Below are 27,931 nucleotides of genomic sequence, written 5' to 3'. Positions count from 1 at the left end.
TGCCCTTGAGAGGAAGGCATGGTAAGTAGGTATGTCATCTAAGAGTAGGACTTAGCTTCTAGAGCGCCGATGCACTTATCCGGAATGAGGAACAGGGTCCTGAAGGCCTCTCATACTCAAGGTACGCTCTGGCACTTTCTTACCCTTAGAGCCCTTCACCTACACTTCCTGCTACCATCCAGACTAAGGTTCCTTCTACCAGATGCGGTACGATAAGAGATATATGGACACCGATCTCAGGGAGCTTAAGGCCAAGCCTGAGGAAGACCACTCCGCGATTCAGGAGGGTGGCAGTGCTATTATAAGTCCTGAATCTGTATGGAAGTTTAAGCAGAATGTCATTGCGTACAGCGCAAGGCCTCTGCCGGAAGAATTGGTGGAGTTACGGAGAAGTCACTGGGTATCGTGGGGGAAGGATACATAGGCCATCGTTCAATACTGAGCCGGAGACCTCTATGGTATAGAGGGTCTAGGCGCCCAGCCGTTGGACTTACCGATGCCTTGGTTCGGGAAGAAACATCCGCATCACTGACCCGAAGAACAAGGTCAAGTATCAGGATCTGATTGGACGGCCGTCCGGTCGGAGTTTTACATGTCTCCGTTGAACAACCTGATGGCACTGCGCTTCTTACTGAGCCTTTCCTTCACCCCACTATTGAACGACCTTACCGAGTGCTTCTGCAAGACATTTCTGAGGTGCAATGCGCTCCGAAGCCAGGTTAGCGGGCCCTTGGCGAACTACTAAACTTACCCAGTTCGTTGTAGCGTTCTTGGCAATGTGGGTGGATGCATGCCGCCTCCGCTGATAACGACCATCATCACCCAAAAGACGGCATTCGTCTTACATAAAAAAGCAAATGTCATCCTGTCGGAATGTGCTCCGCACGCTTTCTGGGCGAAGTAATGACGAGAGGGCGCTCGCGCCTAGCTCCGATCTGAGGATTTCGATTCGGACGAAGAGATAACGGCAAGCTTGCGATAAGTCCTCCAAGCCGGCTTCGGAATGGCTTGCAGAGAAGGATTGGTGAGAAAGATGTATAAAGAAAGAGCTCATGGCATAAAAAATCGTAGGTCGACAGGACCAACACTCCACTCCCCTCCGTCAAGATGAAGTTCTCTTCCGTGCACGTGCTATCAACCTTCACGGCTTTGACCTTGGCAACACCCATCGAGCTAGTCGCTCGTCAAGAAGTCCACCACCTCTTCGAACGTCAAGACATCCAAACTGCTATTAATGCCAGCCTACCAAATGTCACTATCTTCGCGACCGGAGGAACTATTGCTTCCCAAGGTTCCTCAAACACGCAAACCGTAGGCTACCAAGTGGGGCTCGGAGTCCAGCAGCTCGTCGACGCCGTGCCCGAGATCCTTAACATCTCCAACATCGCTGGCTACCAGATCTCCAATGTCGGCAGTGGGAGCATCAATGAGACGATTTCGCTGAAGCTAAGCCACATGATAAAGGAGGAGCTGGCCAAGGAGGAAATTGCCGGTGTGGTGATTACGCACGGCACGGACACGCTGGAGGAGACGGCGTTCTTTATGGAGTTGAGCGTGAATTCGAGTAAACCGGTAGTTTGCGTAGGAGCTATGAGGCCCGCGACGGCCCTGAGCGCAGATGGACCGTTGAATTTGCTCCAAGCGGTGACATTGGCGGCGAGCCCAAATGCAATGGACAGAGGAACGATGATCACGCTGAATGAGTGAGTTATAATTTCCTCTTCCTCGTCCCATAGCTGAAGCTCACTGACAATACTTCAGCCGAATTGGATCAGCATTCTACACCACGAAGAACAACGCCAATTCCCTGGACACCTTCTTCTCCACCGAAGCCGGCCAACTAGGTGTCTTCATAAACCAAATCCCCTACTTCTACTACGCGCCGGCTGATCCAATCGGTCTCGTGCACTTCGACCTAACCGACATATCCGACCTCGCACAAGTCGATATCCTCTACGCGCATCAAGACATGGACCCCGCTCTTTTCAACGCCTCCGCCGCCGCCGGTGCGCAGGGCATCGTATTCGCGGGCGTCGGGGCCGGCGGCATGTCGAGTAAGGCCAGCTTAGCCGCGGAAGAGCTTTTCAACGCCACGGGAATCCCGATTGTAGCGAGTCACCGCAGTGCAGATGGATTTGTTCCCGCGGATGATGAGGACTTTGCGATTGTGAGCGGGTTTTATAATCCGCAGAAGGCGAGGGTGTTGCTGCAGATGGCGCTTACAATCGGGTACGAATATGAGGAGATTAAGGAGTTGTTTGCGAAGAGTTATCCCATGCCCTAATGGATGAGATGATGGAAGGCGCACTAAGCTACGTATAATGGCAGCGGGGAGTGGGAAACCTGTATGGTTAGAAGAGACTTAGTAATAGTCTCATGTACATAGAATGACTGAACGGGATATGATTGTTATCTACCATATTTTCCTCGGTCATTGTGCTCGACAAGCTAGTCACTGGGACTTACCGCTGGAGTCCAAGGTTACTCGATCCCGGAAGGCTGAGGCGCAACAGCGCGCTCCATGTGATTTCCAAGTCACTAAGGAGTTATTAGGGGCCGATAAGGTTATCCAGTCTCATGGCGATGCGGTCCGTGTCCTATCGTTTTCGCATCTGGTGGCATGCCCAGTCTTGTTGTGGCGGATCCAAGTGGGCAACGGCTTTTAGCGGAGAACCTACTGCTTCCTTCTCCGCTAAGGCTGTTGGGGAACGCTCAGCTTGAGACGCAATTCGACTGTTGCTGAGATGTAACTAATTGCACTACCTTCACCTCCTTTCAATCTGATTTCTTTGCGTTCATGATCCGCCGTCTCGTAGACAGGGAAGTTTTGAGAATGTTCTCTCTTTTTTTCGCTTGCATTTCCTCTTTGAGGAAATTCGACAATAAGGCGTGGAGCCACGAGCGATGCGGCTTTGTAAACCTGAAAGAGACCGCGAACTTCACGTTCTTACCATACCTGACAATAAGGCGTGAAGTATTTGTAACCTCTTATTTGATGATAGGGCGCGGGCAGGAGAATAAATCTCAGACGAAGAGTCGTGGAATATCGATTTGAGCCATTTCCCCATAACTACGGGCCTTTCACCGAACATATCCAATCGGCACTGCTCTTTACTTTCTGAAGGTCTCCGGTCCTCCCTATCCCCGCTCAAGATGTGTCCTCCAGAGGCTTTCGCATCGTCCGATCTAGCAACTATCCCTCCGTCTCTTGAGCCTGAGTCGTTCATCCCGCCCACAGACATCAGCCAATCTGCCTATGACCTGGCTTCTTCGCTTCTTGCACCAGCCATTCTGAGCCACAGCATCCGCACCTATCTGTACGCCCAGACGCTCGCCGCCAGCTCCAACTCAATCTATCACGCCGACCCCGCAAAGCGTGATCTTCTTTTCGTGGCCTGTATTTTGCACGACATTGGCACGACGGAGACGTACAATGGGCCTCAACGCTTCGAAGTCGAAGGTGGTGATGCGGCCGTCGAGCACCTATCTAGGTTCGGTGTTGTCGAAGAGGATAAGAAGGATGTCTGGACTGCAATCGCACTACACACGTGTAATGGGATTGTGCAGAGGATGGGCGAACTCCCCGCTCTGGTGAGGAAGGCGATCGAGATCGATTTCGGACGGCGTAGCGAAGTCGAAGGTGTCGAGGACTTGGCAGAGCTGAAAGAACGCTTTGAGCGCAGGTTTGCGAGACAGCAAATCGAAAAGGTGTTGGGCGACGCTGTCGTGGCGCAAGCTATTAAGAATCCAGATAAGGCGCCGGCGGCCAGCTGGCCCGGGGGTATGTATAGGGCGCATTTGACGGATCCAGATTGGAAGGGGGTCAATAAGGCGTTTTGAAGGCCGTGATGGTGTCACCAAGGGCTTCCCAGTAAGGTCGTTGCAGGCTACGTAGGATGAAGAATAAATGTCGTATTTGCTTATTAAATGGACGAAGTTTTGTTTCAGCCTGCTATGGCATTCAGCAGATGTATCGAGGATGTTGCGCCGCTATAGACATGAGACTGAAAGGGCTCATGGACTTACACGCCGCTGGCATGATGTATGTCGTGGAGATACCTGAGTATGTTTTTTCATATCAAGATTCATCCGCCATCGCTCCTCTCTAAGAATCCCGGGTCTCTCTCAATCTTGGATTCGAACTTTGTCCACCAAGCCTGAAACGCCTTCAACGGTACCGTATCCCCAGTTCCCCAGCTCGTCAGGAAATCGTAGCAGTTTTTGATGATGCGCTGAGCGAGCGCCTTCGTAGTCATTGTGTTCTGCCCTCGCAGCACGAGTTCACCTCCCGTCATGGGAACTGCCGATGCTGCCGCATCCTGAGCCTTCTTTTGCTCTAGATTCGCTACCACCTGCGCAGCCGGCTCCACCGAGATGCCCAATGCTAGAGCCGGTGCGGCGCCGTCGGCGGCTGCTGGAGTCCCTTCGTCGACCATTGCATCGTCGTCGCCTACGCCCCCGCCAGCAGGCCCTCCAGCCTTGTTATTGACCTTGAAGATAGCGCTCGGTTTCTCGTTCGCAATCGCACCAAGTAGCTTGAACTCGGTTGTGTTGGGGAGTTGTGCATACACGGCAGCGGCAGTGCCATCTGGAAGCGTAGTTCCCGGTAGGAGGAATACTACGATATGCGAAAACGAGGGTGTGGACGGTATCTGGAACGCGAATTGGGTTTGCGAGACGGCTTGCGCATCTGTCAAGACGGGTCGACCGGATACTATAACGCCGAACATTGTTCGATACCTATTAGTCTTGGACTTTTACTTGTATCTGCGAGAGCTCACGGGAGCTTTTGAATGATTTTGGCGGTTTGACCCTCGACGTGCGAACGTTCGTGAGCTTTCGGAAGATTTCCGTCACTGGTGGTCCAAGCTCCAAGCTTTCCCTAAGACGGCATAGCTCAACTCACTCGGACTGCCTTCACATGTGCGCATTTCCTTTCTCAACGCACCCATGATGGGATATGCACGCCAGTACCAAGTCAACTTCAATATGGGTAAAGAAACGGAGAATGCGCATCGTGTTCGGGCTTGTCCAAACACCCAGACATTCGTACGACCAATCCCCAGTGTCCATCACCCTCTCCTCCTCCGCTTCGCGCCTCTCATCCTTCTAATATTCCGATATTTGTCATTACTCTCCCGCACTTTTCTTATTGCGCGTGTTCCTTCCTTCCAATAAGAGCGAAATTGACTGTACGGCGCGTGGCCATTTAGCCTGCCAGGAACCTAACCCTCCAAAAACCCGGACACGAACAAATGTCAATTTCGTGGGGAACCACAACTCATGATCAGGTCACTGGAGGGTCGTGAAAGATTTGCAATCTTTTCGTAAGCGGTCTAGAGAAGGATGGCTTGCCTTAGGAACGATACGAGTTCAGGGTTGGCGTCGAGGGTATATAGGGTAGAGGTGAGCGTTCACTATGCAAGGGAGGAACGGCGAAGATCGTTTTGCACGCCCTGGGTCAAAACTCTATATGACATTTCGCTAGAATTTCATTCGCCATGGCGTCCTTGCGCAATGTTCTCTCCCTGCTGGCTTTGGCGGCCCTTCTCAGTGCTAGTCCAGTCGAAGTTAAACGGCACGAAGTAAAACGGCAAGCTTGGAACCCATACAGCCCATGCAAGTCATGCTTTCGAAGCTCGTGGACCCAAGGGCCAGAGTGCACGACAAATTCTTTGCTTCAGGCCACGATCAGTCGCATCCTAAACCCGTAAGTGGTGGCTTTTGCAGCACTACGAATCAGTTGCTCTCGCTAACAAGTCTCCAGGCCAGCATCTGAAACGTCCACATACACACCAACGAAATGGTGCACAGATTATTTGCGCCAAACGGATTGGTCGACCAGCTATACCACAAGCTCCGGAATCTCCACATACACTGACTGGACCATCACGCACCTCTTTATCACGGTGACTGACAATGAGTCAGTTCATAAAAAAACCCTTTCCCCGTCTACCTCAGATATACTAACGCAGCCAAGCCACCCCACATCAACAATGTACTGCCCAATCCCATCCTCCGGCATGGAGTGCGGCTGGGACACCAACACCATCGCCCCGATCGACCAGGGCGAGGACTACAGCATCGAGCACTACTATAACCCCGAAGAGTGCCAGCAAGTCTGCCTCGAGCATCCGCTGTGCAGAGCGTACCGCGTTGACGGGAGTGACGCTAATGGCTGGAGTTGTGAGATCTGTAAGTATTCCGGCCCTGCTTCTGCGCAATTCAATTAGGAATGGGGCGCAAGTTAACTCTGGGTATAGTCAACCTCGGCATCGGAGCAAATGGGACCAATCTCGTTAACCCCACGCCAAAAGGACACCAATGGTGGGATCGAGACTGCCAGGTGCACATCCCAGTACGCCTCCTTCTCCGCCTTCACTCACTGCCTCCAAGCTAATACCTCCCATAGAGCCCCTGCCGCAGCAAAACAGGTCCCACAGCGCCCCCGGCAAACACCACAGCTCTTCCCGTGCTAACCACGGACTCCGCCGCCGTAACCCCAACGTCTTCAACCCTTTCAACGCCTTCTCCAGCCCAACCAACCATCACCACCGCGCCCACAGCCGTCCCGCGCAGCCTTTTTAAGCGCGATGCCCCGCTCCCGCCCTACATGTCCGACTTCAGCTATTTCTGGTCGGGTGTGTACGTTACGCCGGCATGTAGCTGCATTATCAGCTCGGCGCTGCCGCCTGTGCCATCCACCACTACTAGCACTGTGACGAAGTGGACATCCAGCACAGTAAGTACCCTCATGTTGAACAGGTATGAAGAAGGAGGGGAAGGCTGATCATGAGCAGACTGTGTCGAGCACTTACGAAGATTGGTTCAGGGTTACAACGACGCCTAGGGAGACGACGATATATACCAGCATCAACTAGATATGCGAACAAATCGCATTGAAGGAGTATGGAACGTAAGGTAGTTGAGGATGGCGTAGTGAGTAGAAATACAGAAGAACCACTCTACGATATCAAAAAGTGCGCTATTGATCTGAACGCAAAATGCAACGAGACATTATACACTAAATCCACCCAATGCAGGCGTGATATGCTACAATCTTTTATCTAAACCCCTTTCTTCCCTTCCGTTCCTTGACCTTTTTTAAATCATGCACTTCTCCTCCCCCGCCTCTGCCTTCCTACGCATCACGGACTCAACCTCTCAATCACCCACCCCTCCCCTTCCTTCCTATATCTAAACCGATCATGCAGCCTACTCTCCCTTCCCTGCCAAAGCTCCACCGTCTCAGGCACCACCCTAATCCCGCCCCAAAACTCCGGCACAGGAATTCTATCCTTGCCCTCAAACCTCTTCTCCACCTCCTCGACCCTCTTCACCAGCTCCTCCCTACTCTGCAGCACCAGGCTCTGCGGGCTCGCCCACGCGCCAATCCTACTCCCCCGGATCCTCGTGTCGTAGTAGACCTGCGACTCCTCCGCCGAGAGCCGCTCAACCGTGCCCTCGACGCGCACCTGGCGCTCGACTTCGCGCCACCAGAAGGACAGGGCGGCCTGCGGATTCGACTCCACATCCTTCGCCTTGCGGCTCGTTTCCCAATTCGAGTAGATGACAAACCCTCTCTCGTCCAGCTCTTTCATGAACACGATTCGCGCGCTGGGCTTGCCATCTGGCAGGCTCGCTGTCGCCAGGGTGACGGTTTCAGGCTGGTAGACGCCCGCGGATAGCGCTTCCTGGAACCATATGTGGAATTGCTCCGTGGGGCTGGGCAGCAGGTCAGAGATTTCGAGCGTGCCGCGCTGGTACTGGACGGCGTGGCCGGGGTCGTTGGAGCCGCCGGTGGGCGCGAAGATGCGCTTGGAGGAGGAGGAGGAGACGGTGGGTTTGGAGGAGTAGAGCATGCCGGTGTTTGCTTGATGAGTCTGATGGAAGAATCGAAGGGTTGGCTTAGGCTGAGTGAAGGGTGCGACTCTAGCAGCTTTGCGTCTTAAGTGTATAGCTTCAGGCGATGTGTCAAGCAGTATAAGCTTGGTAGGGCTGCGTATCAGCATGAGGATAGGAGCATATATAGCGGTGAGGTCGATCTCGATCTGCCACGTGGGGGAAGCACACAAGGCGGCTGTGCGCTGTACCTGCAGGTCGTGGAGAGAGTAGCACGTGCTGTTGCAAGTTGCGCGAATTTTCCACAGTCTTCGAGGAGAAATGGCGGGGGCCCCAAGAAGTCGTTGTTGAAGAAAGTGGGGTGATGTCATATACTTAGCGCGGCTGGAATGCGCGGGAATCTTACAGTATCCTGATTTCGTAACATTCTTTGGCATAGAAAGGGCGTGCTGCACAATTTAATGCCTCATGAGCCTCGCTGGAACTCAGAAATAGATGTTCCATGTGTTTCTGTGGCTGTGATGGCTGGCGATGTGGCGCGATTCTGCCACCAGCGCTCCCACAAGCCTAGCCTCTTGCCAGCCTTTCTTAGCGAGGTCCGTGTAACCGTTTTACTCAATCTTTACCAATGCTATACCGTAAACTTCATGCGACTGTACTTCTAAGGGCTAAGCAGATCATATGGGTATCCAAGCGCAGAACCACTGAACGAGAGGAGACCAAACACAAACTATGCTCTACAAGACCATCTATCCCTCCCCTCAGACCACTCTCACTCCAGCAAAGAGCCCATAATTAATCATCATTCTCAAAACATCCTTCCAATTTCTCTTCACCGTGGGTCTATCCTCCTCACCCACATTATGCTTCTCCACGACTCTCAAGAAAACCTCGTCGAACGTGGACGGTGAGACGGAGTAGAACTGGATACCCAGCCTCTCCTTGTTTTCCTCAAGCAGAACAAAAAGCCTACCGACCGACATCCCCTCGTCTTCTGGCTCCTTCTCCGACGTCGGTGCCGAGTGGGCCGGGATGTTGTATCGGAGCTGTCCGTGGTAAGGATAGCCTTCTTGCTCTGCTCCGGGCAGAGAGGCCTCGACCCACTGCTTAACGGCTTCTATTTCCTCCGTGGGGGTGTACGGTGCTGATTTGCATATGAGCTGGATGTGGAAGCCGTAGCCGTGCTTGTAGCGCAGATGTGCTGTAGTACCCATGTCTAGCATACGCTTTGCGAGGACGCCGACGCGGTCGGCAAGGTGGTCTGCTTCTTCCATGGAGTGCGTTGTAAGCAAGACACTGCGCCCGGGAACGAACTCAGCTAGAGTCTTCCACATCGTTCGTTTGGCGAGTGGGTCCATTCCACTAGAAGGCTCGTCGAGGAGTACGAGCTCTGGGTTGCCAATGAGTGCGATGCCGACGCTCAGCTTCCTCTTGTTTCCGCCCGACAGTCTTGATGCCATAGTGTTGGCGAATTTGCCCAACCCAACCGCTTTTACGATCTGCTGGGCGTTGCGTTTGGCATCCGAGACCCCGCGGACGCCGGCGTAGAATTCGAGGTGTTCAAGAACGGTCATCTGGTCGACGGCATCGAACTGGGGGCACACACCCATGCGAGCGCGGGCTGTCCGTCTGTCGCGCATGACGTCGATATTGTCCAGGTGGACCTCTGCACCATCCCGGGAGGGCTGGATCTCCCCTCTAAGCATCCCAATTGTCGTACTCTTTCCTGCACCATTAGGCCCGACGACCGCAAAAACCTCGCCTTTCTTAACACCGAACGTGAGGTCATCTACCGCAGGAATGATGACCCTTCCTTGCTTGAATGTCTTCGTGAGATGTTGGAGACGAAGTCCATCAGTCGCATTCGCGACACGCTCGATCTCATCCGAGACCTCTTTCTCCCGGGTCTCCTGGTCCTCGGCGTCCCTCCTGGGAGACTTCTTGTGGAACCATCTGGCCGCCCACCTGTGATCATGGATCATCAAGATAAGGAACATCAAGAGCGATTGTCCAATGAGGTATACGATAGGGGCGCCGTAGAGCTTGATCTCCCCAGGGTACGTCGCGATGCGTGGCGGGGCACCGCGGCAGAGGGCGGTAAACATGTTCATGGAGACGATCAATGCCCTCGTCAGGCAACCGATGGGCGTCACGAGATTGAACGTGAAGTTGAAGATGTCTTTCGCAGACTCGACCTTGCTTGCTTCCGTATTCGTAGTAATGTTCATGACCCCGGTGAAGTACATCAGGAGCATGAATCTGAGCAAAGTCAGCGGCTTCGTCACTCTGAATAGGATATACATACGCCTGAAGGCCAGCGGCAATGGCGAAAGCAGACAGCTGGGATTTGGCGAAGAGCGCGATCATGTACGACAAAAGCAATGAAGCGAACCCATAGAGGAACAAGACGACGAAGAGATATCCCAGGTTCCACCAGTTATCGGGCGCACTCGCTGCCAATATTATCGTCATGAGCACCGTGGCAATGAGGACGTTTAACCAGTCGAAGGATAGATACGCAAACCTAGTGGGAAGTTGTTAGTATATAATAGCTTTGGGCGTTGACTAAGATCGTACCAAAGAGGGAATGGTCGAGCTCCATTGCCGTACTGCAATGCTCGGATGTTTAGCAAACGTTCTCGCGTAGGGTAGAGCGCAAAGAAGGCAGGATAGCACGCCATGATGAGACCGAAGTAGAAGATAAATTGTATCTGGTTGGTGGCGTCCTGCGGCCAAGGAATGGCGAAATAGCTATGATCTGTTAGCCCACACTGTCAATAAAACGAGCTGAGACATGCGCTTACCTCAAGCTAGTCGAGATGGTGGTATTGGTGAGGAGCATGTCGACTGCATTTTGCATGAAGATGGCGGGGAACAGACCTAAACCGCTGAGGTCGGAGTAAAAAGCATACACCGGTTCGTCGCCTAGGAAAAAGCCGCCAGGAATGACCCTACTGTAGTTGGCTCTGATGAAGGCGTGGAAGTCATCAACTGTTTCCACGACGCTGATATAGTTCATAAGAGCCTCCACAGATGTACTGGCATCGCCAAATTGGGGTGGCAGCAAGCTTTGAAATGCTGTCAAGTTGACATTGGCTAAAGCGGCCGTCGGGCCGACCACGAGAAAAGGCTTGACGTTAGACTTCTTCGAGAGGTCCAAGAGGTCTGCGTCCCTTACTTGCTGGTTGGGCGAGCATCCTGGGTACTCCTTTCCTCGGATAAGAATCGAAATAAAGGCGGTGGCGATGATCGGGATAAGGAATGCGGCGGCATACGGTAGATAATTGCGCTGGAGCACGACCGCTCGTTTCTTGAAGAAGATGAAGGATTGTTGCAGGAAGCTTAGCGGCTTGCCCGTCAAGAGGCGGTCATCGTTCGCCTCATGGACGCTGTGTTTGATCGCTTTCTCGTGGCTGTTCGACGGAGTAGGGCTGACGTCCGATGGAGCATTTGACGAATCCGTAGGCGGGTTGTCGTCGGGATCCTCGGCGAGCTTCATGAAGACTTCCTCCATCGTAGGACCGGTGACCTGGTATGTCTTGATTTGCCGGTGCTCTAGCTCCTTGATGATCCGCATTGAGCGTTGGGTATCCTTAACCGTGTAGATCGTTTGGTCGAAGAGCTGTTCCATTGGATCACCAACAAAGAGCTCCTCGACATCCGGCATGTCTCCGTAGCCAGCGCCATGCAAGAACCGGAATCTATAGCCGCCACCGAGTTTGCTCTTGAGCTCCGACACGGAGCCTTCAGCGGCTTTGCGGCCCTTAGACATGATGACCATATGGTCAGCTAAGAACTCAGCTTCGTCGAGGAAGTGCGTCGTTAAGACAATGGTTCGCCTGCCGCGCGCAGCAAGCATGATGTCCCATATCTTCCTCCGCGACAACGGATCCAAACCGCCCGACACTTCGTCCACGCAGCAGACTGAGCTGCCTCCGGTCAACATCATGATGAGCTGGAGTTTGCGCTTCTGGCCTCCAGAAAGATTTTTCGACATAGCCTTTATCTTGTGCGTGAGGCCGCAATCGAAGATGAGCTGACTGAGATCGGCGTTCGCAGTGGGACTCATCGTGGTACTCTTGATGCGGTCAAAGATTTGAGCATGCTGCTCGACGGTCAAGAAGTCCCACAATACGTTCTGGGCTATGTTAGCACTAGCCTCTACTATAGGGGCAACTACAAACCTTTTGTGGACAAATACCAATCCCTCCTGATCCGTTGACGGTGATGGTACCCTTGGTGACACTACCAAGGCCTGCAATTGCATTCTGTAACTTCAATTAGTATGCTTGGCCGTTATTGTACTCCAATGGACTCACCAATGTTGTGGACTTGCCGCATCCATTAGCGCCTACAAGCACCATGACCTGGCCTTTCATGGGCGCCACCGACAGATCGTCGACGGCATGGACGGTCGGCCTTCTGACCCCAAACAAAGGAGCAATGTTCCTGAAAAACCAGTTCGGCTTATAGTGTTTCGTGAAGTTCGAAAGGATCACCGGTTGCGCGGTATCGTCGTACACTGTCTGCCGACCCTGGGCGCTGGTATGATACAATGCCCGCTCGACCAAAGCGGCCAAGATGGGATAGACGATAGTTTGGACGATCATCATAATCCAAAACGCTATCCCGGGCACCCTCCATTTAGCTCCTGGGGCGCCTTCGACTAGGTTTGGAGAGATCTGCGCGTGCTGTAAAGGTAGAGGCACACGTCAGCATTGTCTCATTAATAAGGGTGAAGGATGAAAAACCAAAGCATGTCCGGATCGCATTTATCTGTGGAAGACCTCCGGAAAGGGCATTCTAGGGTTGCAATCAAGGCATGTTGCTCTAGTACCATTCATACGTACCTCGTACCTCGCCATCCATATCATGTTAAAGACGAAGGTCATCGGTGTGAAAAGTATACCCAGGATAACGACCGCCGCAGTCGTAAGATATTTCGCCGAGATCTGGGCTGCGATACCGATCACGAACGCAACCACGACTACAGTGATACCGCTGAGCTGTGCCCGTTTGAAGATTGAGGCGCCAAGGATGGAGTAGGAGTTGAGGGATACACCAGCGAGGATGCAGTAGACGATGAGGATGCCCACATTCGTCTTCGGGAATATGCCCACCTTCGCGATAATTGCGATGATAATCCACGAAGGAAAGTAGACCTGAGAAGAGTCAACGGCATCCAACAGGAGAGGGAGTGTCACTCACGATCGTGAAGGCGATCCAATGCCCAAAGAGGCGTGCAACTTGAGGTTGCCATCGCTTGGCGTTCGGCATCATAGACTCAAGCAGGTCCGACATGCCTATTTCTCGCTCTCTTGCCATGATACCAACAAGCTGGTAACACAGGCCAATGAAGCCAATATACCAGACGATTGCAATGTACTTCGCGGTGACGTTCTGGATGTCTCTGACCAGGGAATCATCCCACTGCTTCTGCGTCTTGGATGTATATGGATACTCCTTGATGGTATCAGGTAGGGCTTTTGCTCCGTTCGCGGATCCAACTTCAGCAATGGCAGAGTCGATAGCGTGCTGCAGTGGGATCGGAAAGACTTCGGCATCGTTCTTATTCTGCTTGACGTTGATCTTGTATCCATGGGCAGCGTCGACGCGAATGGTATAATTCCAGATACCGCCTTCGCCTTCCGTAGGAGAGGAATGAAACTCGGCCGACCCGTAGCATTTAGTAACACCGCTCAGGGAAGACCTGCAAAGGGTGAGGAGCTCGTCTGGGTTGCGGAGGATGTGGACATCCTGTCCCTCGTTGCCCCTTGCTTTCGATGCAACAATCTCGATTACTCGATCAATATCGCCGCCAGTTTGTCCATAGTTGCAGAGCGCGAGCGTCCTTCGACTGCCGACAGCCTCAGCGATGGCTTGGGATAGGGGCCGTATGTCGGATGGGTTGCCGATTCCGTACGTCTCTTTCGGCCAGTAGACTTTCAGAATGAACGACATGTAGACAACGAAAATGATAGGGATTGTGATGGCGCGGAAGATGGTCGAGGTCCTCCGCTTGCTGTTGAGAACTAAGAGCAGGTCCTTCCGCGCCAGCGTCCATATCTGGCGCAGGAACAGAGACGCAGTCATCGTGTCGGCGTTATGGCAGAGACCAGAAGGAGTGATAGACCAGACGGCAGAAGCTCGAGAAGTTGAAGGGCATCAACCGTCATTTCATGCTTCCTCACTCTCGGCATAGAAACACGAATGCGAAAAGTACGGGAGTGACTGAGGCTGTGAATGCGGACGCCAGTTGCCGCTCTGGGCACGTGTGCAACAAACGAAGAAATATAGCCTGATCCCTTCTGCCTTGCAGCCACTCGTATTGAAGCCACTTCGCATTGGACCTCTCACCGGTTTGGCTTGCTGGGCGCTGAGGCGGCGGATACGAACTGGCCATTCTGAGCCCTGGAGGAGCTCCGTTGCGCGTCCTTTGTGAGTGATTCTAATTTCAACCTCAGACACGCCTGCTTCCCGCTGAAATAGACAAGACGACTGTGTTTGCGACGAGCTGGACGCGTGAACTTGGTGCGCTGGGGCGATGGCTGGGGGGATGTTTTGGGTGAAAGGGCACCGAATGCCTGGAGGCGATCGTCGCCTATGCCGCCTCGGCAGGCGCTAGCGGGCGGTCCCCCAGCCTGGACTCCAGACCTCGCAAGCCAGACCTCACACCACGGCATCCTCTTCTTCATGGCAGTGCCCGTCGCTTCGAACTCGCGCTGAGCGCGACGCGCCACTGGCGTCTTTCTGCTGCCCCTCCAGTCGTTGTACCCCGCGCCTGCCCAACCGTCACCCCACAGTTCCCGTCCTGAACACTTTTCCTGCTGCGCCAACCGCAACCACGCTCCCCTGAATTCGACATCGTGGCTCATACAGACCAGCTGTTCTAATCCATCCCTCTACGCGACATTACCTCGTAGTCACACCTATACCACGCCAGCCGTCTTTCAGCCCCGCCAAGCAGAACGCGTCACCGCGCAGAGGCTCGCAAGCCCTTCCAGTTCAAGACACTCAGATTCAGCCTAACTTCACGAGCTGCCACGCCGGCCAACCAAGCATGGCGGAGCCCATTCCCTTCCCGCAAGAACTCCTCGAGCGCGCCCACTCGCCATCCACCGCGGCCTCGCACTATACCGAACGCGTCATCAAGCGTCCGCTCTACGTCCGCCCAACCTCACCGGTCCCTTCTGCTCGCGCCCTCCGCCGCCGAGCTCTCAACGAGCGCCAAGAGAAAGCTCGAAAGCGCAGCAAGCTCAAGCCCCGCCCGCTCTCCGCTGCCAAGAAGCGCGCCTTGGGGTTGCTAGAGATCCCGAATGAGCAGCAGAAGTATGCCATCTATGAGGGGCTGCATCGGCTTTGGACGGGGTATATGAGGGATGTGCTTGGGCTGAACGCGGAGAGGACGCATGTCACGGCAGCGAGCGCTGGGCAGATCCTCGCGAGCGCGGATATGCACGGTGCGATTCTGGAGGTAGTGAGAAGTCGATGCGTGAGCCGCGTGGGCTTGAAAGGAATTGTGGTGAGAGACACCAAGTTTACGTTCGAGATCATCACGGACAAGAATGTGGTCAAATCCGTCCCGAAGGAGCACACCATGTTCAGGTTTGAGGTCCCTTTAACGGCAAGCGAAGGCGAGGAAGCACCCAAGCCTCTACTCTTCGAAATCCTGGGCGAGCAGTTCCAGGCTCGAGCGCCCGACAGAGCGAACAAGAAGTTCCGGATGCACTACCAGCCCGATATATGAGATTCTGCGAGAAAGCAGCATTAACTGGTCGCAAGACGAGGAGGTAAGGCGTCCTACAGCGGGCGACCTCAGATCACGCGTCTGCCTCGCCCCGTGATTAACCCACCGGAAGCGCCCTTCCTTTGGGATCGGCAGTCCGAAATATATTCACGGACAGAACTTTCTGCACAGCACGCTCCGAGGGATGTTTGAAATCCGAGCAATGCGAGAGTCAGCTGGGATGATCTGTCCTTTGGGTTCATAGCACGTCAGTGGCACATGAGGACAAGCCCTTCTCGCCGGAGCAGGTGATGACTTCGCCTCGCATATCGTACAGTATAGAGGCAGTTTTGATTGAGCAATGATGGACTTTAAATCAATTATTTGTGTCTTTCTACCTCCAAACTCACCCGATCGTGTACGGCTCCGCGTCCTTACCAAACAGCAAATGCGGTTTCCTCTGAGCCAAGTCCAAAATAGTCTGCGCAAACACCGAGTTCGCCCAGGCGAACCAACTCCCTGCACGCTCATTAGCATCGCCCACGAATAACCACACGCAAGGAACGACTCACGGGTATAATCCGACCCATAGTCCACGTTAACGCTCTCATGAATAAGCCCATTCCTACTCACATTCTTCACCGCACCAAGACACCTCATAATCTCCTCGTCGCTCTCGCTCGTCATGGCCTGCACGAGAACGCTCATTGGCCACGCGTGCCGGAGTCCAACGTGCGGGCCGCCGATGCCATGGAATTCGTCGCCGGAGAGGTAGTATGGGTTTCCGGGCTTCTGGAGGATCATCTTGCGCGTGTTTTGGTAGACTTCGTTATCTGCGCTGACAAAGCCGAGTAGGGGAAGCGCGAGCAGAGACGGGAGATTTGCGTCGTCCATGAGGATGGAGGAGCCGTAGCCGTCGACTTCAAAGGCGAAGACCCTGCCGAATTTCTTGTGTTGCACCACTCCGTGTTCCCAGATTCCGTCCTCGATGGTTTTACTCCATGTTTGAACGCTTTCGGCAAGCTGCTTCTTGCCTGCTTTGCGGAGCATGGCTTCAGTACGCTTAAGCTCAACCGATATCATGGCGTTCGCAGGGATAAAGAAGCCGAGGATGGTGGCGTCATCGCTGGGGCGGAAGGCGCTCCGAATGAGGCCTGTTCCACTATTTAGGGGATTGCCGACACCGCCTAGGTTGAGGGTCTCGGTGCCGGTGTTGGTTTGCCGTTGGAAGGAGTATTCGTTGCGCTCGTAGGCGCCGGTCTTCTCATTAAAGGTCGGCTTGGACTGGGCTTTAAGGACCTCCAGTAACGTATCCAAAGCGAGAAGCCAGCGGGCTGTGAGGAACTCGGTGGAGCCGGTGTGGTTGTGGAATTGGTTTGTCAGGGAGAGGAAGTGAGCTAGAGAGTCGAGCTCATACTTGCATTCAAAGACGAAGGAGTTTTCGTACCCTGGATGAACGGTGTCGCCATCGCCTTGGTACGTCGGGTTCAACCCGCTGGGTGGAGGCGGCTGGAAGGCATTGCAATATGGCGATCCAATCACATACTCCGCTTGGGTGTTGATAGCGCCTAGAATTAGCTGGTGGATCTCTTTATCTTTCTTTGCCAGCAGCTGGTATTGCGCCAATTGGTTCGTAGAGTCTCGTAGCCACTCCGCATTGATGTCTCCGGTAACTATAAAGCTCTGCGGGCCTTTCCAAGCATTCGAATCCCACGTCTTTCTTGATTTATGCTTCACGGTACCGTCGGCGTGCCACCGGACTGTAGTGTCAAGCGTATTCGGGAATGCGTTTTCGAATATGCGTGCCAGGTCCTTGTCCATCAACTTCTTGTTCATATCGTCTATGACCTTCTCGACGAGCGGCGACTCGAAGGTGCGGCAGTACTTCGATGGCCGTTGGAAGGGAAGCTCGAGCGGGCCTTCGCTATACGGTGGGCTACAAGGAACAATTAGCTATGAAATATTTCAGTAGTAGGAATATTGCCCTACTGTTGGCGCATAGCATAGCTCCTGTAGTCGGGACATGCTGCCTTGTATTTGGTTGGGTCAATAGGACCTCTCAGAGGTTCTTGGATTCCACCAGCGCCTGGAACGCTGGCAGAGGCACAAGAGAGTAGAAGGGGGAATAGTCCCAGGGAAGACGACATCATTCGTGACTTCATCTTCAATGGTTGTGTGGGTCTGCGAGGGCTCGAGGGTCCCTGGAGAACAACGGTTCAGCAGCTGGAGCGCGTAGGACGTGAGAGATGCGCCTGCAAGTTGGCACGGAGGAGGGAGCGCTCAACGAGGGAAAGTCGTGATCATGACCCCGTTCGCCCGTATCAGCTTCTGCATTGACAGCGTATGCGGGCAGTGGGGCCACGGACAAGTCTCAATGGTTGTGGTTGAGCGAGCGCCAGTGTCTTTGAGCTCTGACAAGGTGGCTTTCTAACCCCTGCTCGAATCATCCGCACGCGCCCCGCATCAAGCGCGCGTTTAGCGTGTCGCGGTTGCTTGACGTCCCTTGTCCCTGCAATAGCTCTTTCCTTCACCTACTTCACCTACTCCGACATTTCTAGTTGCGAAGGCGCGCCGACATTGCCCATCGCCCCGCTTCGATGCGGTCGTGAAAGGAAGTTCTAACCTGCACAATGACCGCAAGTTCATGAAAGAGCATCCACCTCCCAGGCAGCCGAAAGAGCTATTTCACTTTTCAACAGGACCAACCTTGCCCTAGCCTCCTTCTGCAACAGCACCATATAGGAGGATAGAGCTTGGGTTGATACGGCCTGTCTAACCCACCTCCCCCACTTTACCTGGACGCAAAGTCACCCTCCACTGTCTAACCCAGTTACCGAGAGTCGCGAAAATGATATCCCTCCCGGGTCTGAACCTCGGCGCTCAACCTACCGAACCTCTTCTCAACCTTCCGACTTCGACCGTAACACGGACCCAAGACCTCGCCGCAAATACCGAGTACCGCTTCGAAGTCAGCTTCACCCGCAGCCTCACAATCAAGCTTCTGTCGGGAACTGCAGAGTTCTTCGGTACTGAGCTCGCGCCCTCCAATACCTACACCTTTCAGGGCACAAAAGGCGCCGTCTTTACATGGCACGGTTGCAGGCTCGAAATCGGAGGGGATGCTGAAAGCGAATACGTCGCGGAAGAGACGCAGATGATGAGCTGCGCGAACGCACATTTTGCGCTGGAGATGCTGAGGGATAAGAGTGCACAGAGCGGAAAGTTGGGACCGAGAATACTCGTGGTAGGGCCCGAGAATGCTGGCAAGACATCTCTCGTCAGGATTTTGACCGCGTATGCTGTGAAAACCGGGCGGCAGCCTATGGTGGTCAATCTGGATCCGCGACAGGGCATGCTATCTGTGCCAGGCTCGCTGACGGCAGCAGCATTCTCCTCGATCGTGGATATCGAGGACGGATGGGGAAGCAGTCCAATATCAGGGCCAAGCCCAATACCAGTCAAAATGCCGCTGGTTTACCATTACGGGCTGAAGGATCCAGAAGAGGGCAAGCTGTTCAAGCCTCTGGTGACGCGCATGGCGCTAGCTGTGACGAGCAGACTGGAGGAGGACAAGGCGAGCAAACACTCAGGCTTCATCATAGACAGCCCTGGCGGTATTAGTCAGGGGAGAGGAGGGGTCTACGAGAACATAGAGCATATAATATCCGAGTTTTCTGGTGCGTGTGATGTCTCATCAGGAGCAACAACCCTTCTTTGGTCCCTGTACAAGGAGTCCAGCCCATTAACGCTATCCGCTCGCAGATATCAAACGCTAACACTAAGCAGTCAACGTTCTCTTTGTCCTCGGCTCTGAACGCCTCTACTCCGACCTCTCTCGCAGATACTCCAGCCGCGCTGCCGAAGAACCTGTCCATGTTATCCGTCTCGACAAATCCGGCGGCTGCGTCGACCGAACAGAAGACTACATGAAAGCCCTCCGACACGCCCAAATACGCTCCTACTTCTTCGGCCACGGCGAAAACTCACTCGCCCCAACTAGCCAAACAGCTGACTTCGGCGACCTGAGCATCTTCAAAATCATCGAAGGTACCTACCGCCTCCTCTCCCTTCCCAAACTCGCCACTAACCCCTCCTATCAGGCTCAAACGAGAACCCCGAATTCCGCCCTGGCGACGACGACGACGAGGTCTACGGCTCCTCGAGCGAGATATACGAGAAAGTCACGCCGTCGCCTATGATGGTGAACTCGCTGCTGGCGATTACGTCGGCGTCCGCGGGAGACAAGCAGGATGTGATAAGGGATTCCAGCGTCAAGGGGTATATGTATGTGGCGGATATTGATGAGGCGAAGAAGAGGGTGAAGCTGCTGAGTCCGCAGCCGGGACAGGTTCCGGGGAATGCTATGGTGTTGGGGAGTTTTCCGGAGGATGTGCCGGGCTTGGTGAGCTAAAAGCATCACATCAAAAAATGGCGGCACCAACGGGTTCGGAGTCAGATGGGCGGGTTAGAATCTTTCAAGGTTTGGCAATGATTTGTATACTAGAGGGTATCTAGCGGTCTACCTTGTCTACCGCAATCCAGATCCAATCCCACAAATCCAACTTGTCTACCTATTTGCCGCTCACGCCTCCTCCGTAGCCTCCAAATCCTTCTCTGCCTTATCCAACAACCCCTTCAACACCGCGGCCGTACTCCTCATCCCCCTAAGCGCATTCTCATCCGGCCCCTTTCCAGGCTGCCACGTAGCATGCGCGAAATCAATCATCTTAACCGCCGCCAACTTGGGCAAATCCTCCTCCTCATCCTCGCCATCCTCCGGCACCGGCGCACTCCTCAGCTTCTGCTTCGTGCTCGCATACTCGTCCACATCGCCCTCATACACCAGCAATATACTCGCAGAGTACATCCTACTCTCCTTACTCTCAAATACGCTGATTATATCCTTCACCTCGCCCAGGAAGTATGCAAGGATTTCGCGCGCGCGCTCGAGCTCGGGCTTCGATTTGGACTGCGGCAGAACGTACGAGACGAAGCCTTCTTCTACGTCTGCGGCGCTGAACTTGCGCCCGTACATCTTGTTGTAGACCCAAAAGCCGCCATCACCGTTGCCCTCTATGTACTCTTTCAGATCGTCGGGAATAGGCGGCGTGGGCACGCCCTTCCACGTCCGCATGCCGGCGATGCGGAATCCGAGACCGCCACTTGTCGTCGCGACGCTGACTTCGTCTAGTCGTGCGCGCTTCTCAGGCTTCGCGTCTTCGTCCCATAGCTGTGCGCCGAGCTTTAAGTCCAGCACGTTGGGTCTCTTGAACCCGTGCGTCACGTTCTCGAGCACGATGTGCAGCTCCGTCTCCAACTTTCTCCCGTGCAGCCGCTCGACTGCTCCGCTAGCTGTCACGATGGTTCCGGAATCGGCGTCGCCGGCATGAGGCACGGTGTGGTCAGCACTGAGCGACAACGTGCCCATGAAGGTGGGGAGGTGCGGGGCGAGGTCTGTGTGTGATTGCGCGACGGATTCGTAGAAGGCGATTTCGGCTTTCGTGCAGGGCTTAACTACTACCGCGCCGGATTCGTCGGAGAGGACGCCATCGCTGGAGAGGGAGGTCAATTGGAGTGTTCTAGGCAGCATGGGAGCTGAGGGAGGCGCTTACTGGCCTGCTGCGGCGTTGCCGAAGGCTTGGAGGCTGGAGGGGTCGAAGGGTTTCTTCGTCATGGTGATGGTGGAGGGGGAGTTGGTTATGCTGGGGTCGTAGAAGGTAGGTCTGGTAATAGGCAGTGCTGTGAAGGCGGATAGGTAGGGGCGAGGCGTTGAGGCTGAAGCTTATGGAGGACCCCCGCGTTTCAGGGTCCACGCTCGAGTAAGACGTAGCGCGATCCGGGGGATGCCTGACTCGAGGCTTTACATGTTAACAGGAACAGCACCCTCTGAAAGACTTGTCCATCATCCCCATCTTCTGCTTCTATGCGCGATGATGGACACCACGTGCTCACGCGTTCGCGTGTCGCGAAGCCCCGCAGAGCGCAGATCAGCTCCCGCTCCGCACTTACACACCTGCAGCATTGCGCCTGCCGCTCTCATACCGCAGCAGGAAATCCTCACCTGCTCTCCGCTGCAAACGCAGCATACCATATAGCCCGTTTGCTCGCTCACTAACCCTTGCTGACCTTCCTAACTTAAACGCTTTCCATCGTTTTCCCTTCTCTCTCAATCTGCCATCTGAACAACAGTCCTTCGCCTCTCAAAACCTAACCATCCAGTCCACAATGGCTGAGGATCCTCAATTGCAAGTAACGGACATGGCGCCCGCCACGGAGCAAGTAGCTGTTGAGGAGGAGCATCCTGACGCGCCGATTATCCGACGTCAAGTGAGTCTACCGTTTACAGGTCGCGATGCCCTTCAATGCTTTTTCCACCAATACAGCTCGACGTGGAGCAACGAGATCACTAACCAGTGCCAGGTGGAATACTACTTCTCCGACGAGAACCTTCCCTCGGATCTACACCTCCTCCAATGCTGCGGCGGCCGCGAGAACCTCCCCGTGTCCATCAACCGCATCTGCGGCTTCAAGAAGATGCGCTCCTTCAAGCCCCGAGACATGGTCATCGCCGCCCTTCGCAAGTCCCCATTCCTCGTCGTCTCCGAAGACGGCAAGACCATCCGGCGCAAATTGCCCCTACAGGGACCTTGCGCGCTCGATCCGGACTTCTACAACGACGAGGAGATAGCGTATGACCCGCGTGCGCGGAAGCCAGCTGCGTACCCGGTCCCGCTTCTGCCGCAGAAGAAGAAGGAGTATCCAGAGGGGATGACTAAGAATATGATGAAGCCAACGGGGTTCGAGGAGACGTATGTGGAGGCGCCGCTTACGCCGGCAGAAGCAGCGGAGGAGCAGGCCCTGTATGATCCGGACAAGCCATTCGTTGAGCGCATCGAGATCGCCATTCAGCGTTTCAAGCAGAAGCGGCGCATGCACGAAATGTACGCCAACGTCTTCAACAAGTGGATGCGGTTCGGTGGCGTGGAGTGCTCGCCCAATATGTTCGGTGGCCTCTCGAGGCAGGATATGAAGGGTATGGACGCTGAAGAGATCGCGCGGGCGATGGCTATTCACAATGTCCCATGGGATCGATCTGATGAGAAGCATTGGGTAGTCGACTTTGTGGGGGTTGGAGAGGCATTTCTGTAAGTTGAACTATGCCCTAATCCTCTCCAGGCGTATATATGCTGACGTTCTGACAGCTCATCCTATTATCCAGCCCACTACGGCTTTGCGCCGCGGCAGATCGAGAATGCCTGCAAGGTGCTTCGATCCTTCTACAACTACCTCCTCTTCCACTCTGTCTGCGATGAGTACCGCACAGACCTTGGTAAGGCTCGGGAACTCTGCGACATCGCCGAATCCCAACTCCCCAAAACCCATGCTGCCGGATTGGCCCTCCCTGGTGCCTTCAATAGCGCCGCTAGCACCATCTTCGGGGGGTCGAAAGCGGGCACGTACGCTGGAAACAATACCTGGGCCATCCAGTTGAAAGAGGAGGGCGTGGACCTTGGGGATATCGGAGTGATGGACGAGGAGGCAAGAATCACCTTTAGGACTGGGGTCGCGATCATGGGTACGGATGAGCAGCAGAGCATGCTTGATACAAAAGTCGTCAGGGTGTTGAAGGACGAATCCTTCGGCCTAGAGGTCCTCGCTATCCACCCCGCAGACGAGCTCACCAAGGAAATGTACAACATCCAGAACGGGCAAACGAAGCGCAAGCTCTGTCTCCAGCCACTTGGCAAGCTCGTCTGCCGCTCCTGGCACATTGCCGACTTCCACGAGTACGATCTACCCAAGGACAAATACCCTAACGGTCGCCTGCCCAAAGCAGAAGAGGGCAAGGAGTACGAGTTCTGGGTCGAGGACAGCGTGTTGGCGGAGTGCTTTGTGGGCATGAAGATGGATGCGCGCATCATTACGCTTGAAGGGGGCATTACGATCTTGGATGAGGTCAAAGAGACGATGTGCAGCTTCTACAAGTGGCTCCCGAATGAGCTGTGGATGGAGCGGCATCCGAAGCAAGTGGTGGTCAGGAAGAAAGAGTGGGAGGAAGATGAGGAGGGGAAGGAGAAGATTGAGGTGAATGGGGAGGATAAGGGCGGGGAGAAGTTTGCGGATGATGACTCGGACTTCGAGTAGATGCGAATGCCGATGATATGGCTCGCGCATGAGGAGACATGCAGAGTCTGAATGAATCCTCAACGTGGCACGGGTTGGACCTGCATCTTGGGGCGCAGGAACAGAAGGACGATTCTTCAGCACTGCGGTACGGCGTCCCGTTAGGGTAGCGAATGGCTTCAGACTAGCATGGACTATGTATTAGTATTAGAAAGCTCGTTAGAATGAATATTATCTACCAGAAGAGACGATCTGATCAAGTGTCGTATGTAAGAAAACACTCCAGAGATCATTTTCTCACTCGATGCATATATCTTACAGCACAGCCCTATAGGACAGCCAGTCGAGTATTTTCGAAAACGCTCTTTTCCGCCTCCCACCTTTGCTCATAGGCGTAGGACTCTGAGAGCCCCGCGTGCCTGAATCCGCCGACCAAGAAAGCATACCTCTCCTCCGCCATTGCCGCGCAAACCGTTCGTACCGTTCGACTTGCTCGGGCATGTCTCTGAAACGGCGCCGAAGGACATCGCGCACCGTACCGTCAGATCCAAGCGAAATATCATAGCCTGCACCGTACTCAAGAAATATCTCGCATGTAACAGCCTCGAGTTGCTTCAACGTGATATCCTAGGAGGACTCTTGCGCGGTGTACAGTATTCGAAATGGAGCGGGATCGGCCCACCGAGTGCTACTTTCGATGTTAACTTTGTCGCTGATTAACATGACTAGCGGTCCAAATTGTGTGTTCCTTCCACAGCTGTTGCGTAACTCTGTTCGGCGAATCCGCCATGCACGCGTTGGGGTTTGCGCCGTGCTCGAACAAGATGCGTAGCATACGGGGCACTCGGTGGCGCGCCCGTGGCTTTTACTCTGTGGGTCGAAGGCGAGGTACTTCAGTGCGTAGGTGGCGTCGAACTCGGGTTCTTCAATCCGCTGGTCGACGTACGAGTAGAGAAAGTGAGAGATGGCAGCTTCCATGAAATCCTTAGCTGAAGTTCTGGCCTGCACGAGGGCCGCCTTGCATGTGTCAAGGGGGCCAAGGTTGTAGGATGCCTGCCCTCTTTCGAGTTTCGATGCGTTGCGGAGGAGGAGCTGTACAACCGGATGGGTTATAGCCAGCTTGGGAGGTGTCGATGCTAGGTAGCGCGCGGAACATTCGTAAATGGCAGTAGAGGGACCGAAAGACTCCGGAACGCGCCCTTGAAGCTTCTTCCGGACTGATGGAGTACGAAGGAAGTCATCAACTGTGCGATGAAGGAAGTCGATTCTTTGCTTTGTGTCTTCAAAATCATCACTCCGTTCTGTGACCACCGTAACCAGGTCGCCGCAATTAGCCTTCAGCCTTGCATGTAGTTTCCGAAACGAGTAAGCATGGCGGCGCGCTATGGGGATTCCGACTTGAGCTTCTGTTTTGTCGTCCTCAGGCATAATGTGTGCCACGAGGACCAAAGGGAGTAAATCCTCGCTTTCCATCGCCATAAGCAATATGGCTGTAGATCGCTCGTGGTATCGTCTCGCGATGGTATCGAGCATTCGCTCAAAGTAGGGTTCCAATTCAGACGGGAACTCGTCGATGGTTTGCTCCAGGCTCTCGACTGTATCTTCGTTGGGAAGGGATTCTTCCAGATTTCTTACGACGAGGAACACCCACAAAAAGACACCGTTCGCCTTCTGAACGAGATTTTGGAGCACTCTCTCATACCGGGCGTCCTCAGCCTCGAGTTGTTTATAGACCTTGTGTTGTCCAAGAATCTGGTGCACGTACAGTCTTATGTCTTCTTGAGTGTGCTCGTGGAGTCGGAACGTTGTTTCTGGCTGCGCACCAAAGGCCGATTCAAAAACGTTCCTAGGACGACTCGATACGCAGAGTTTGATGTTCGCCGACGCTCCTATCTCCTGCACCGTCGGCCGAGGCTCGAAGGTCACTATGGATGGTTGTAGATCCTTCAGTAGATTTGTATATCTCTAACCCTTTGCCCACAAGTGTGGAAGCGAAGTCCACGAACTGGAGGATATTGCTGGCGAGCCCAACAGCGGAGAGAGGGTCCATGTTCTCTATCAGGGTGAAAGGACATGGAGTAGAGACTGACAACCAAGAAGTCGACGATGAAGGTTAGTGGATCAAGCTGTGGTCACGGTTATCCTTGAAACGGCTGAGTAAATGTGGCGTGCCATGTGAGCGCAATCTTCACCCAACCACAGAGCAGGACGCCATCTGATTCAGCGCGCTCGGTGAGATGTAAACTAGAACGTGTCGTAAGTTAGAACGCAAGTTAGCAAGAGGTTCTTCCCATAGCGTCCTGAAAAGTACCCCTTTCATCGGAAATCGCGCCCTAGCGATGACGTGCGCGGGGGACTGCGGGGAAGCTCCGCAGCTTTCTCGGAGATGTGCGCAGGACATTTCTCAGCATCCATTCTTTCTCCGCTTTGCTTTGCAATTGCCGTGCCGTCAATTGCGTTGCGTTCTTCATAAGAATCCCTTTCCCTTTCCCTTCTTTCTCTGATTCATGTCTCTCATCTCCCACGTTGCCCGCACATCTTCCCGCTTCCCTGGCTCTTCAATTGCATCCACGAGACTCTCTACGCTAAGCGCCCAAGTAACTCCGAGCTCTATTCACGCAAGAAGAAGCATGGCAAGCGTTTCTTCGCTCCCGAAGACGATGAAGGGCGTGCAGATTGAGAAGACTGGTGGGACCGAGGTACTGCAGTTGAAGACTGAGATACCGGTCCCGGAGCCGAAGGAGGGCGAGGTGCTAGTCAAGAACGAGTTTATCGGGATTAATTATATTGATACGTGAGTTTGCTTTCCTGTCTTTTTCTCCTCACGTACTGTAAACGGGTTAATTGGAATTGGAATTGACATAACGCAGCTACTTCCGCTCCGGCGTCTACTCTCCCCCGTCCTTCCCCTACACCCTCGGCCGCGAAGGCGCCGGCACCATCGCCGCCCTCGGCCCCAACACGCCCTCGGACCTCCAACTCGGCACCCGCGTAGCCTACATGGGCCCCGCCGCCTACGCGGAATACACGCCCGTAACCGCAAACTACATGATCCCCATCCCGGACTCCATCAGCACAAAAGTCGCCGCCGCCTCGCTGCTGCAAGCCCTCACAGCCGTGACGCTCATCCGCGAAGCGTACCCCGTGCAAAAGGGCGACTGGGTGCTTGTCACCGCGGCGGCGGGGGGCGTGGGCCTGTGGCTGTGCCAGCTGCTGAAGGCCGTGGGCGCGCACACGATAGCGACGGCGAGCACGGCGGAGAAGCGGGAGTTGGCGCGGCGGAATGGCGCCGAGGTGCTGCTGGAGTATCACGAGGAGGACAGGGAGAAGTTTGTGAAGAAGGTGCTTGAGGTTACGGGCGGCGAGGGTGTGCATGCCGTGTTCGACTCGGTCGGGAAAGCGACGTTCGACAGCTGCCTTGCAGTAGTGCGCCGCAAGGGCACGATGGTATCCTTCGGGAATGCCTCCGGCCCTGTTACGGGTTTCGCGTTGGCGTAAGTAACCCCGTCTCTCTTTCCCCGGCGTCATGTGTATGCAAAATACTAATTCCTGCCCCAGGCGGCTTTCATCAAGGAACGTCAAGCTCCTCCGCCCTACGCTGTTCAACTACATCGCCACGCGCGAGGAGCTGCAGCAGTACGCGCAGGAGCTGTGGAACTTCATCGAGAAGGACGGCTTGAATGTTAAGATCCACGACGTGTATCCTCTATCGGACGTGGTACGCGCGACGCAGGATATTGAGTCGAGGAAGACGACGGGGAAGTTGTTGCTGCAGCCTTAAAGAAAGGGAAACGTTGGTAGGGGAATGATAGAAAGGGGAACGGGCAAGCAAGGCAGATGTCGCCTAATGGAAATAATGACAGCATCGTGGGGGGTTTCTCGGGCTGAGGGTAGCCATGGAAAAGTCCAAATGGAACCAGGCCAAGGGCGACAATAAGAAACACTATGAAAAAGCTTCTATTCATCCACTCATGCTCGTCATAAATGCTTGCAACTATGCCATACGAAAACTCCCAAACCGATATCCACCGCCGACATGCTGGGAAGTAATCTCGCCCACAGGGCATGAGCTACAAGGAAAGGGTATATGAAAAAATGCTCCCAATATGCACAAGCGAACTGAAACGGGAGCCCCACCCCCGGCACCAAGCCGCTACCTCAAGCCATTACCATTAATCCGCTCGGCAACAGGAGGGGCACAGCGGGTAAGGCATCCTCCTCTAATAGAGAAGCAACAAG

The 27,931-nt window shown here is 54.3% G+C and overlaps 14 protein-coding genes across 14 annotated transcripts; 7 read left to right on the top strand and 7 right to left on the bottom strand.

Moving 5' to 3' along the window:
* Positions 1 to 766: 766 nt before the first annotated feature.
* Positions 767 to 2,296, top strand: BU26DRAFT_304084 (L-asparaginase). The gene is made up of 2 exons (XM_033821827.1): positions 767 to 1,703; positions 1,762 to 2,296. Exons 1-2 carry the CDS (start codon positions 1,108 to 1,110, stop codon positions 2,282 to 2,284), a joined length of 1,119 nt encoding a protein of 372 aa, XP_033683689.1. The 5' UTR covers positions 767 to 1,107; the 3' UTR covers positions 2,285 to 2,296.
* Positions 2,297 to 2,910: 614 nt separating this feature from the next.
* BU26DRAFT_304079 (uncharacterized protein) lies at positions 2,911 to 3,963 on the top strand. The gene has a single exon (XM_033821826.1). The coding sequence runs from the start codon at positions 3,154 to 3,156 to the stop codon at positions 3,838 to 3,840; it is 687 nt and encodes a 228-aa protein (XP_033683688.1). The 5' UTR covers positions 2,911 to 3,153; the 3' UTR covers positions 3,841 to 3,963.
* A 122-nt stretch (positions 3,964 to 4,085) lies between these two features.
* On the bottom strand, positions 4,086 to 5,340 carry BU26DRAFT_594435 (DUF775-domain-containing protein; the record flags this gene model as incomplete). The annotated part of the gene is made up of 2 exons (XM_033834903.1): positions 4,907 to 5,340; positions 4,086 to 4,714 (listed from the first exon to the last, which is right to left on the bottom strand). The coding sequence occupies exons 1-2, from the start codon at positions 4,950 to 4,952 to the stop codon at positions 4,086 to 4,088; spliced, it is 675 nt and encodes a 224-aa protein (XP_033683687.1). The 5' UTR covers positions 4,953 to 5,340.
* A 161-nt stretch (positions 5,341 to 5,501) lies between these two features.
* BU26DRAFT_504845 (uncharacterized protein) lies at positions 5,502 to 6,920 on the top strand (the record flags this gene model as incomplete). The annotated part of the gene is made up of 5 exons (XM_033826805.1): positions 5,502 to 5,710; positions 5,768 to 6,195; positions 6,264 to 6,358; positions 6,413 to 6,742; positions 6,882 to 6,920. The coding sequence occupies 5 exons, from the start codon at positions 5,502 to 5,504 to the stop codon at positions 6,918 to 6,920; spliced, it is 1,101 nt and encodes a 366-aa protein (XP_033683686.1).
* A 3-nt stretch (positions 6,921 to 6,923) lies between these two features.
* Positions 6,924 to 8,263, bottom strand: BU26DRAFT_518901 (pyridoxamine 5'-phosphate oxidase). The gene has a single exon (XM_033828915.1). It carries the CDS (start codon positions 8,211 to 8,213, stop codon positions 7,149 to 7,151), a length of 1,065 nt encoding a protein of 354 aa, XP_033683685.1. The 5' UTR covers positions 8,214 to 8,263; the 3' UTR covers positions 6,924 to 7,148.
* Positions 8,264 to 8,283: 20 nt separating this feature from the next.
* Positions 8,284 to 14,398, bottom strand: BU26DRAFT_518899 (putative ABC transporter). Its single transcript, XM_033828914.1, has 8 exons — positions 13,051 to 14,398; positions 12,693 to 13,004; positions 12,162 to 12,533; positions 12,027 to 12,110; positions 10,647 to 11,980; positions 10,420 to 10,593; positions 10,148 to 10,366; positions 8,284 to 10,101 (listed from the first exon to the last, which is right to left on the bottom strand). Exons 1-8 carry the CDS (start codon positions 13,933 to 13,935, stop codon positions 8,604 to 8,606), a joined length of 4,878 nt encoding a protein of 1,625 aa, XP_033683684.1. The 5' UTR covers positions 13,936 to 14,398; the 3' UTR covers positions 8,284 to 8,603.
* On the bottom strand, positions 14,066 to 14,809 carry BU26DRAFT_303911 (uncharacterized protein). Its single transcript, XM_033821824.1, has one exon. It carries the CDS (start codon positions 14,715 to 14,717, stop codon positions 14,196 to 14,198), a length of 522 nt encoding a protein of 173 aa, XP_033683683.1. The 5' UTR covers positions 14,718 to 14,809; the 3' UTR covers positions 14,066 to 14,195.
* On the top strand, positions 14,457 to 15,663 carry BU26DRAFT_304024 (ribonuclease-like protein P complex subunit Pop4). The gene is made up of 2 exons (XM_033821825.1): positions 14,457 to 14,828; positions 14,881 to 15,663. The coding sequence occupies exon 2, from the start codon at positions 14,903 to 14,905 to the stop codon at positions 15,587 to 15,589; it is 687 nt and encodes a 228-aa protein (XP_033683682.1). The 5' UTR covers positions 14,457 to 14,828; positions 14,881 to 14,902; the 3' UTR covers positions 15,590 to 15,663.
* Positions 15,664 to 15,912: 249 nt separating this feature from the next.
* On the bottom strand, positions 15,913 to 17,961 carry BU26DRAFT_518897 (glycoside hydrolase family 125 protein). Its single transcript, XM_033828913.1, has 3 exons — positions 17,558 to 17,961; positions 16,141 to 17,504; positions 15,913 to 16,087 (listed from the first exon to the last, which is right to left on the bottom strand). Exons 1-3 carry the CDS (start codon positions 17,728 to 17,730, stop codon positions 15,975 to 15,977), a joined length of 1,650 nt encoding a protein of 549 aa, XP_033683681.1. The 5' UTR covers positions 17,731 to 17,961; the 3' UTR covers positions 15,913 to 15,974.
* Positions 17,962 to 18,098: 137 nt separating this feature from the next.
* Positions 18,099 to 20,110, top strand: BU26DRAFT_483597 (Clp1-domain-containing protein). Its single transcript, XM_033825821.1, has 3 exons — positions 18,099 to 19,245; positions 19,355 to 19,615; positions 19,669 to 20,110. Exons 1-3 carry the CDS (start codon positions 18,417 to 18,419, stop codon positions 19,977 to 19,979), a joined length of 1,401 nt encoding a protein of 466 aa, XP_033683680.1. The 5' UTR covers positions 18,099 to 18,416; the 3' UTR covers positions 19,980 to 20,110.
* BU26DRAFT_483594 (SAICAR synthase-like protein) lies at positions 20,053 to 21,400 on the bottom strand. Its single transcript, XM_033825820.1, has 2 exons — positions 21,181 to 21,400; positions 20,053 to 21,120 (listed from the first exon to the last, which is right to left on the bottom strand). The coding sequence occupies exons 1-2, from the start codon at positions 21,240 to 21,242 to the stop codon at positions 20,151 to 20,153; spliced, it is 1,032 nt and encodes a 343-aa protein (XP_033683679.1). The 5' UTR covers positions 21,243 to 21,400; the 3' UTR covers positions 20,053 to 20,150.
* A 190-nt stretch (positions 21,401 to 21,590) lies between these two features.
* On the top strand, positions 21,591 to 23,911 carry BU26DRAFT_483593 (uncharacterized protein). The gene is made up of 3 exons (XM_033825819.1): positions 21,591 to 21,895; positions 21,989 to 22,713; positions 22,771 to 23,911. Exons 1-3 carry the CDS (start codon positions 21,794 to 21,796, stop codon positions 23,711 to 23,713), a joined length of 1,770 nt encoding a protein of 589 aa, XP_033683678.1. The 5' UTR covers positions 21,591 to 21,793; the 3' UTR covers positions 23,714 to 23,911.
* Positions 23,912 to 23,923: 12 nt separating this feature from the next.
* Positions 23,924 to 25,965, bottom strand: BU26DRAFT_550625 (uncharacterized protein; the record flags this gene model as incomplete). Its single annotated transcript, XM_033832064.1, has 4 exons — positions 25,674 to 25,965; positions 24,375 to 25,636; positions 24,139 to 24,304; positions 23,924 to 23,944 (listed from the first exon to the last, which is right to left on the bottom strand). The coding sequence occupies exons 1-4, from the start codon at positions 25,740 to 25,742 to the stop codon at positions 23,924 to 23,926; spliced, it is 1,518 nt and encodes a 505-aa protein (XP_033683677.1). The 5' UTR covers positions 25,743 to 25,965.
* A 357-nt stretch (positions 25,966 to 26,322) lies between these two features.
* Positions 26,323 to 27,473, top strand: BU26DRAFT_426436 (NAD(P)-binding protein; the record flags this gene model as incomplete). The annotated part of the gene is made up of 3 exons (XM_033823669.1): positions 26,323 to 26,486; positions 26,563 to 27,186; positions 27,251 to 27,473. The coding sequence occupies 3 exons, from the start codon at positions 26,323 to 26,325 to the stop codon at positions 27,471 to 27,473; spliced, it is 1,011 nt and encodes a 336-aa protein (XP_033683676.1).
* Positions 27,474 to 27,931: the final 458 nt, after the last annotated feature.

This window comes from Trematosphaeria pertusa (genome assembly GCF_010094035.1).
Source record: "Trematosphaeria pertusa strain CBS 122368 unplaced genomic scaffold BU26scaffold_7, whole genome shotgun sequence".
In the NCBI taxonomy this organism is placed as follows: domain Eukaryota; kingdom Fungi; phylum Ascomycota; class Dothideomycetes; order Pleosporales; family Trematosphaeriaceae; genus Trematosphaeria; species Trematosphaeria pertusa.
This window is presented reverse-complemented; position numbering and strand designations above follow the sequence as displayed.

What these genes read in the sequence shown, in the direction of transcription:
- BU26DRAFT_303911 (XM_033821824.1), bottom strand. Translation starts at nt 14,717, where the DNA reads ATGAGCCACGATGTCGAATTCAGGGGAGCGTGGTTGCGGTTGGCGCAG.
- BU26DRAFT_518897 (XM_033828913.1), bottom strand. Translation starts at nt 17,730, where the DNA reads ATGAAGTCACGAATGATGTCGTCTTCCCTGGGACTATTCCCCCTTCTA. An exon ending in AGCTATGCTATGCGCCAACA is followed by an intron (nt 17,505 to 17,557) that starts GTAGGGCAATAT and finishes TGTTCCTTGTAG; the next exon opens with CCCACCGTATAGCGAAGGCC. An exon ending in CTATGGGTCGGATTATACCC is followed by an intron (nt 16,088 to 16,140) that starts GTGAGTCGTTCC and finishes ATGAGCGTGCAG; the next exon opens with GGAGTTGGTTCGCCTGGGCG.
- BU26DRAFT_518901 (XM_033828915.1), bottom strand. Translation starts at nt 8,213, where the DNA reads ATGACATCACCCCACTTTCTTCAACAACGACTTCTTGGGGCCCCCGCC.
- BU26DRAFT_483594 (XM_033825820.1), bottom strand. Translation starts at nt 21,242, where the DNA reads ATGACGAAGAAACCCTTCGACCCCTCCAGCCTCCAAGCCTTCGGCAAC. An exon ending in GGCAACGCCGCAGCAGGCCA is followed by an intron (nt 21,121 to 21,180) that starts GTAAGCGCCTCC and finishes CTCCCTCTCCAG; the next exon opens with CGATGGCGTCCTCTCCGACG.
- BU26DRAFT_518899 (XM_033828914.1), bottom strand. Translation starts at nt 13,935, where the DNA reads ATGACTGCGTCTCTGTTCCTGCGCCAGATATGGACGCTGGCGCGGAAG. An exon ending in TTGGTATTTGTCCACAAAAG is followed by an intron (nt 11,981 to 12,026) that starts GTTTGTAGTTGC and finishes AACATAGCCCAG; the next exon opens with AACGTATTGTGGGACTTCTT. An exon ending in ACCATCTCGACTAGCTTGAG is followed by an intron (nt 10,594 to 10,646) that starts GTAAGCGCATGT and finishes AACAGATCATAG; the next exon opens with CTATTTCGCCATTCCTTGGC.
- BU26DRAFT_304084 (XM_033821827.1), top strand. Translation starts at nt 1,108, where the DNA reads ATGAAGTTCTCTTCCGTGCACGTGCTATCAACCTTCACGGCTTTGACC. An exon ending in ACGATGATCACGCTGAATGA is followed by an intron (nt 1,704 to 1,761) that starts GTGAGTTATAAT and finishes ACAATACTTCAG; the next exon opens with CCGAATTGGATCAGCATTCT.
- BU26DRAFT_483593 (XM_033825819.1), top strand. Translation starts at nt 21,794, where the DNA reads ATGGCTGAGGATCCTCAATTGCAAGTAACGGACATGGCGCCCGCCACG. An exon ending in CGCCGATTATCCGACGTCAA is followed by an intron (nt 21,896 to 21,988) that starts GTGAGTCTACCG and finishes AACCAGTGCCAG; the next exon opens with GTGGAATACTACTTCTCCGA. An exon ending in GGGGTTGGAGAGGCATTTCT is followed by an intron (nt 22,714 to 22,770) that starts GTAAGTTGAACT and finishes ACGTTCTGACAG; the next exon opens with CTCATCCTATTATCCAGCCC.
- BU26DRAFT_304024 (XM_033821825.1), top strand. Translation starts at nt 14,903, where the DNA reads ATGGCGGAGCCCATTCCCTTCCCGCAAGAACTCCTCGAGCGCGCCCAC.
- BU26DRAFT_304079 (XM_033821826.1), top strand. Translation starts at nt 3,154, where the DNA reads ATGTGTCCTCCAGAGGCTTTCGCATCGTCCGATCTAGCAACTATCCCT.
- BU26DRAFT_483597 (XM_033825821.1), top strand. Translation starts at nt 18,417, where the DNA reads ATGATATCCCTCCCGGGTCTGAACCTCGGCGCTCAACCTACCGAACCT. An exon ending in TATAATATCCGAGTTTTCTG is followed by an intron (nt 19,246 to 19,354) that starts GTGCGTGTGATG and finishes AACACTAAGCAG; the next exon opens with TCAACGTTCTCTTTGTCCTC. An exon ending in CATCTTCAAAATCATCGAAG is followed by an intron (nt 19,616 to 19,668) that starts GTACCTACCGCC and finishes CCCTCCTATCAG; the next exon opens with GCTCAAACGAGAACCCCGAA.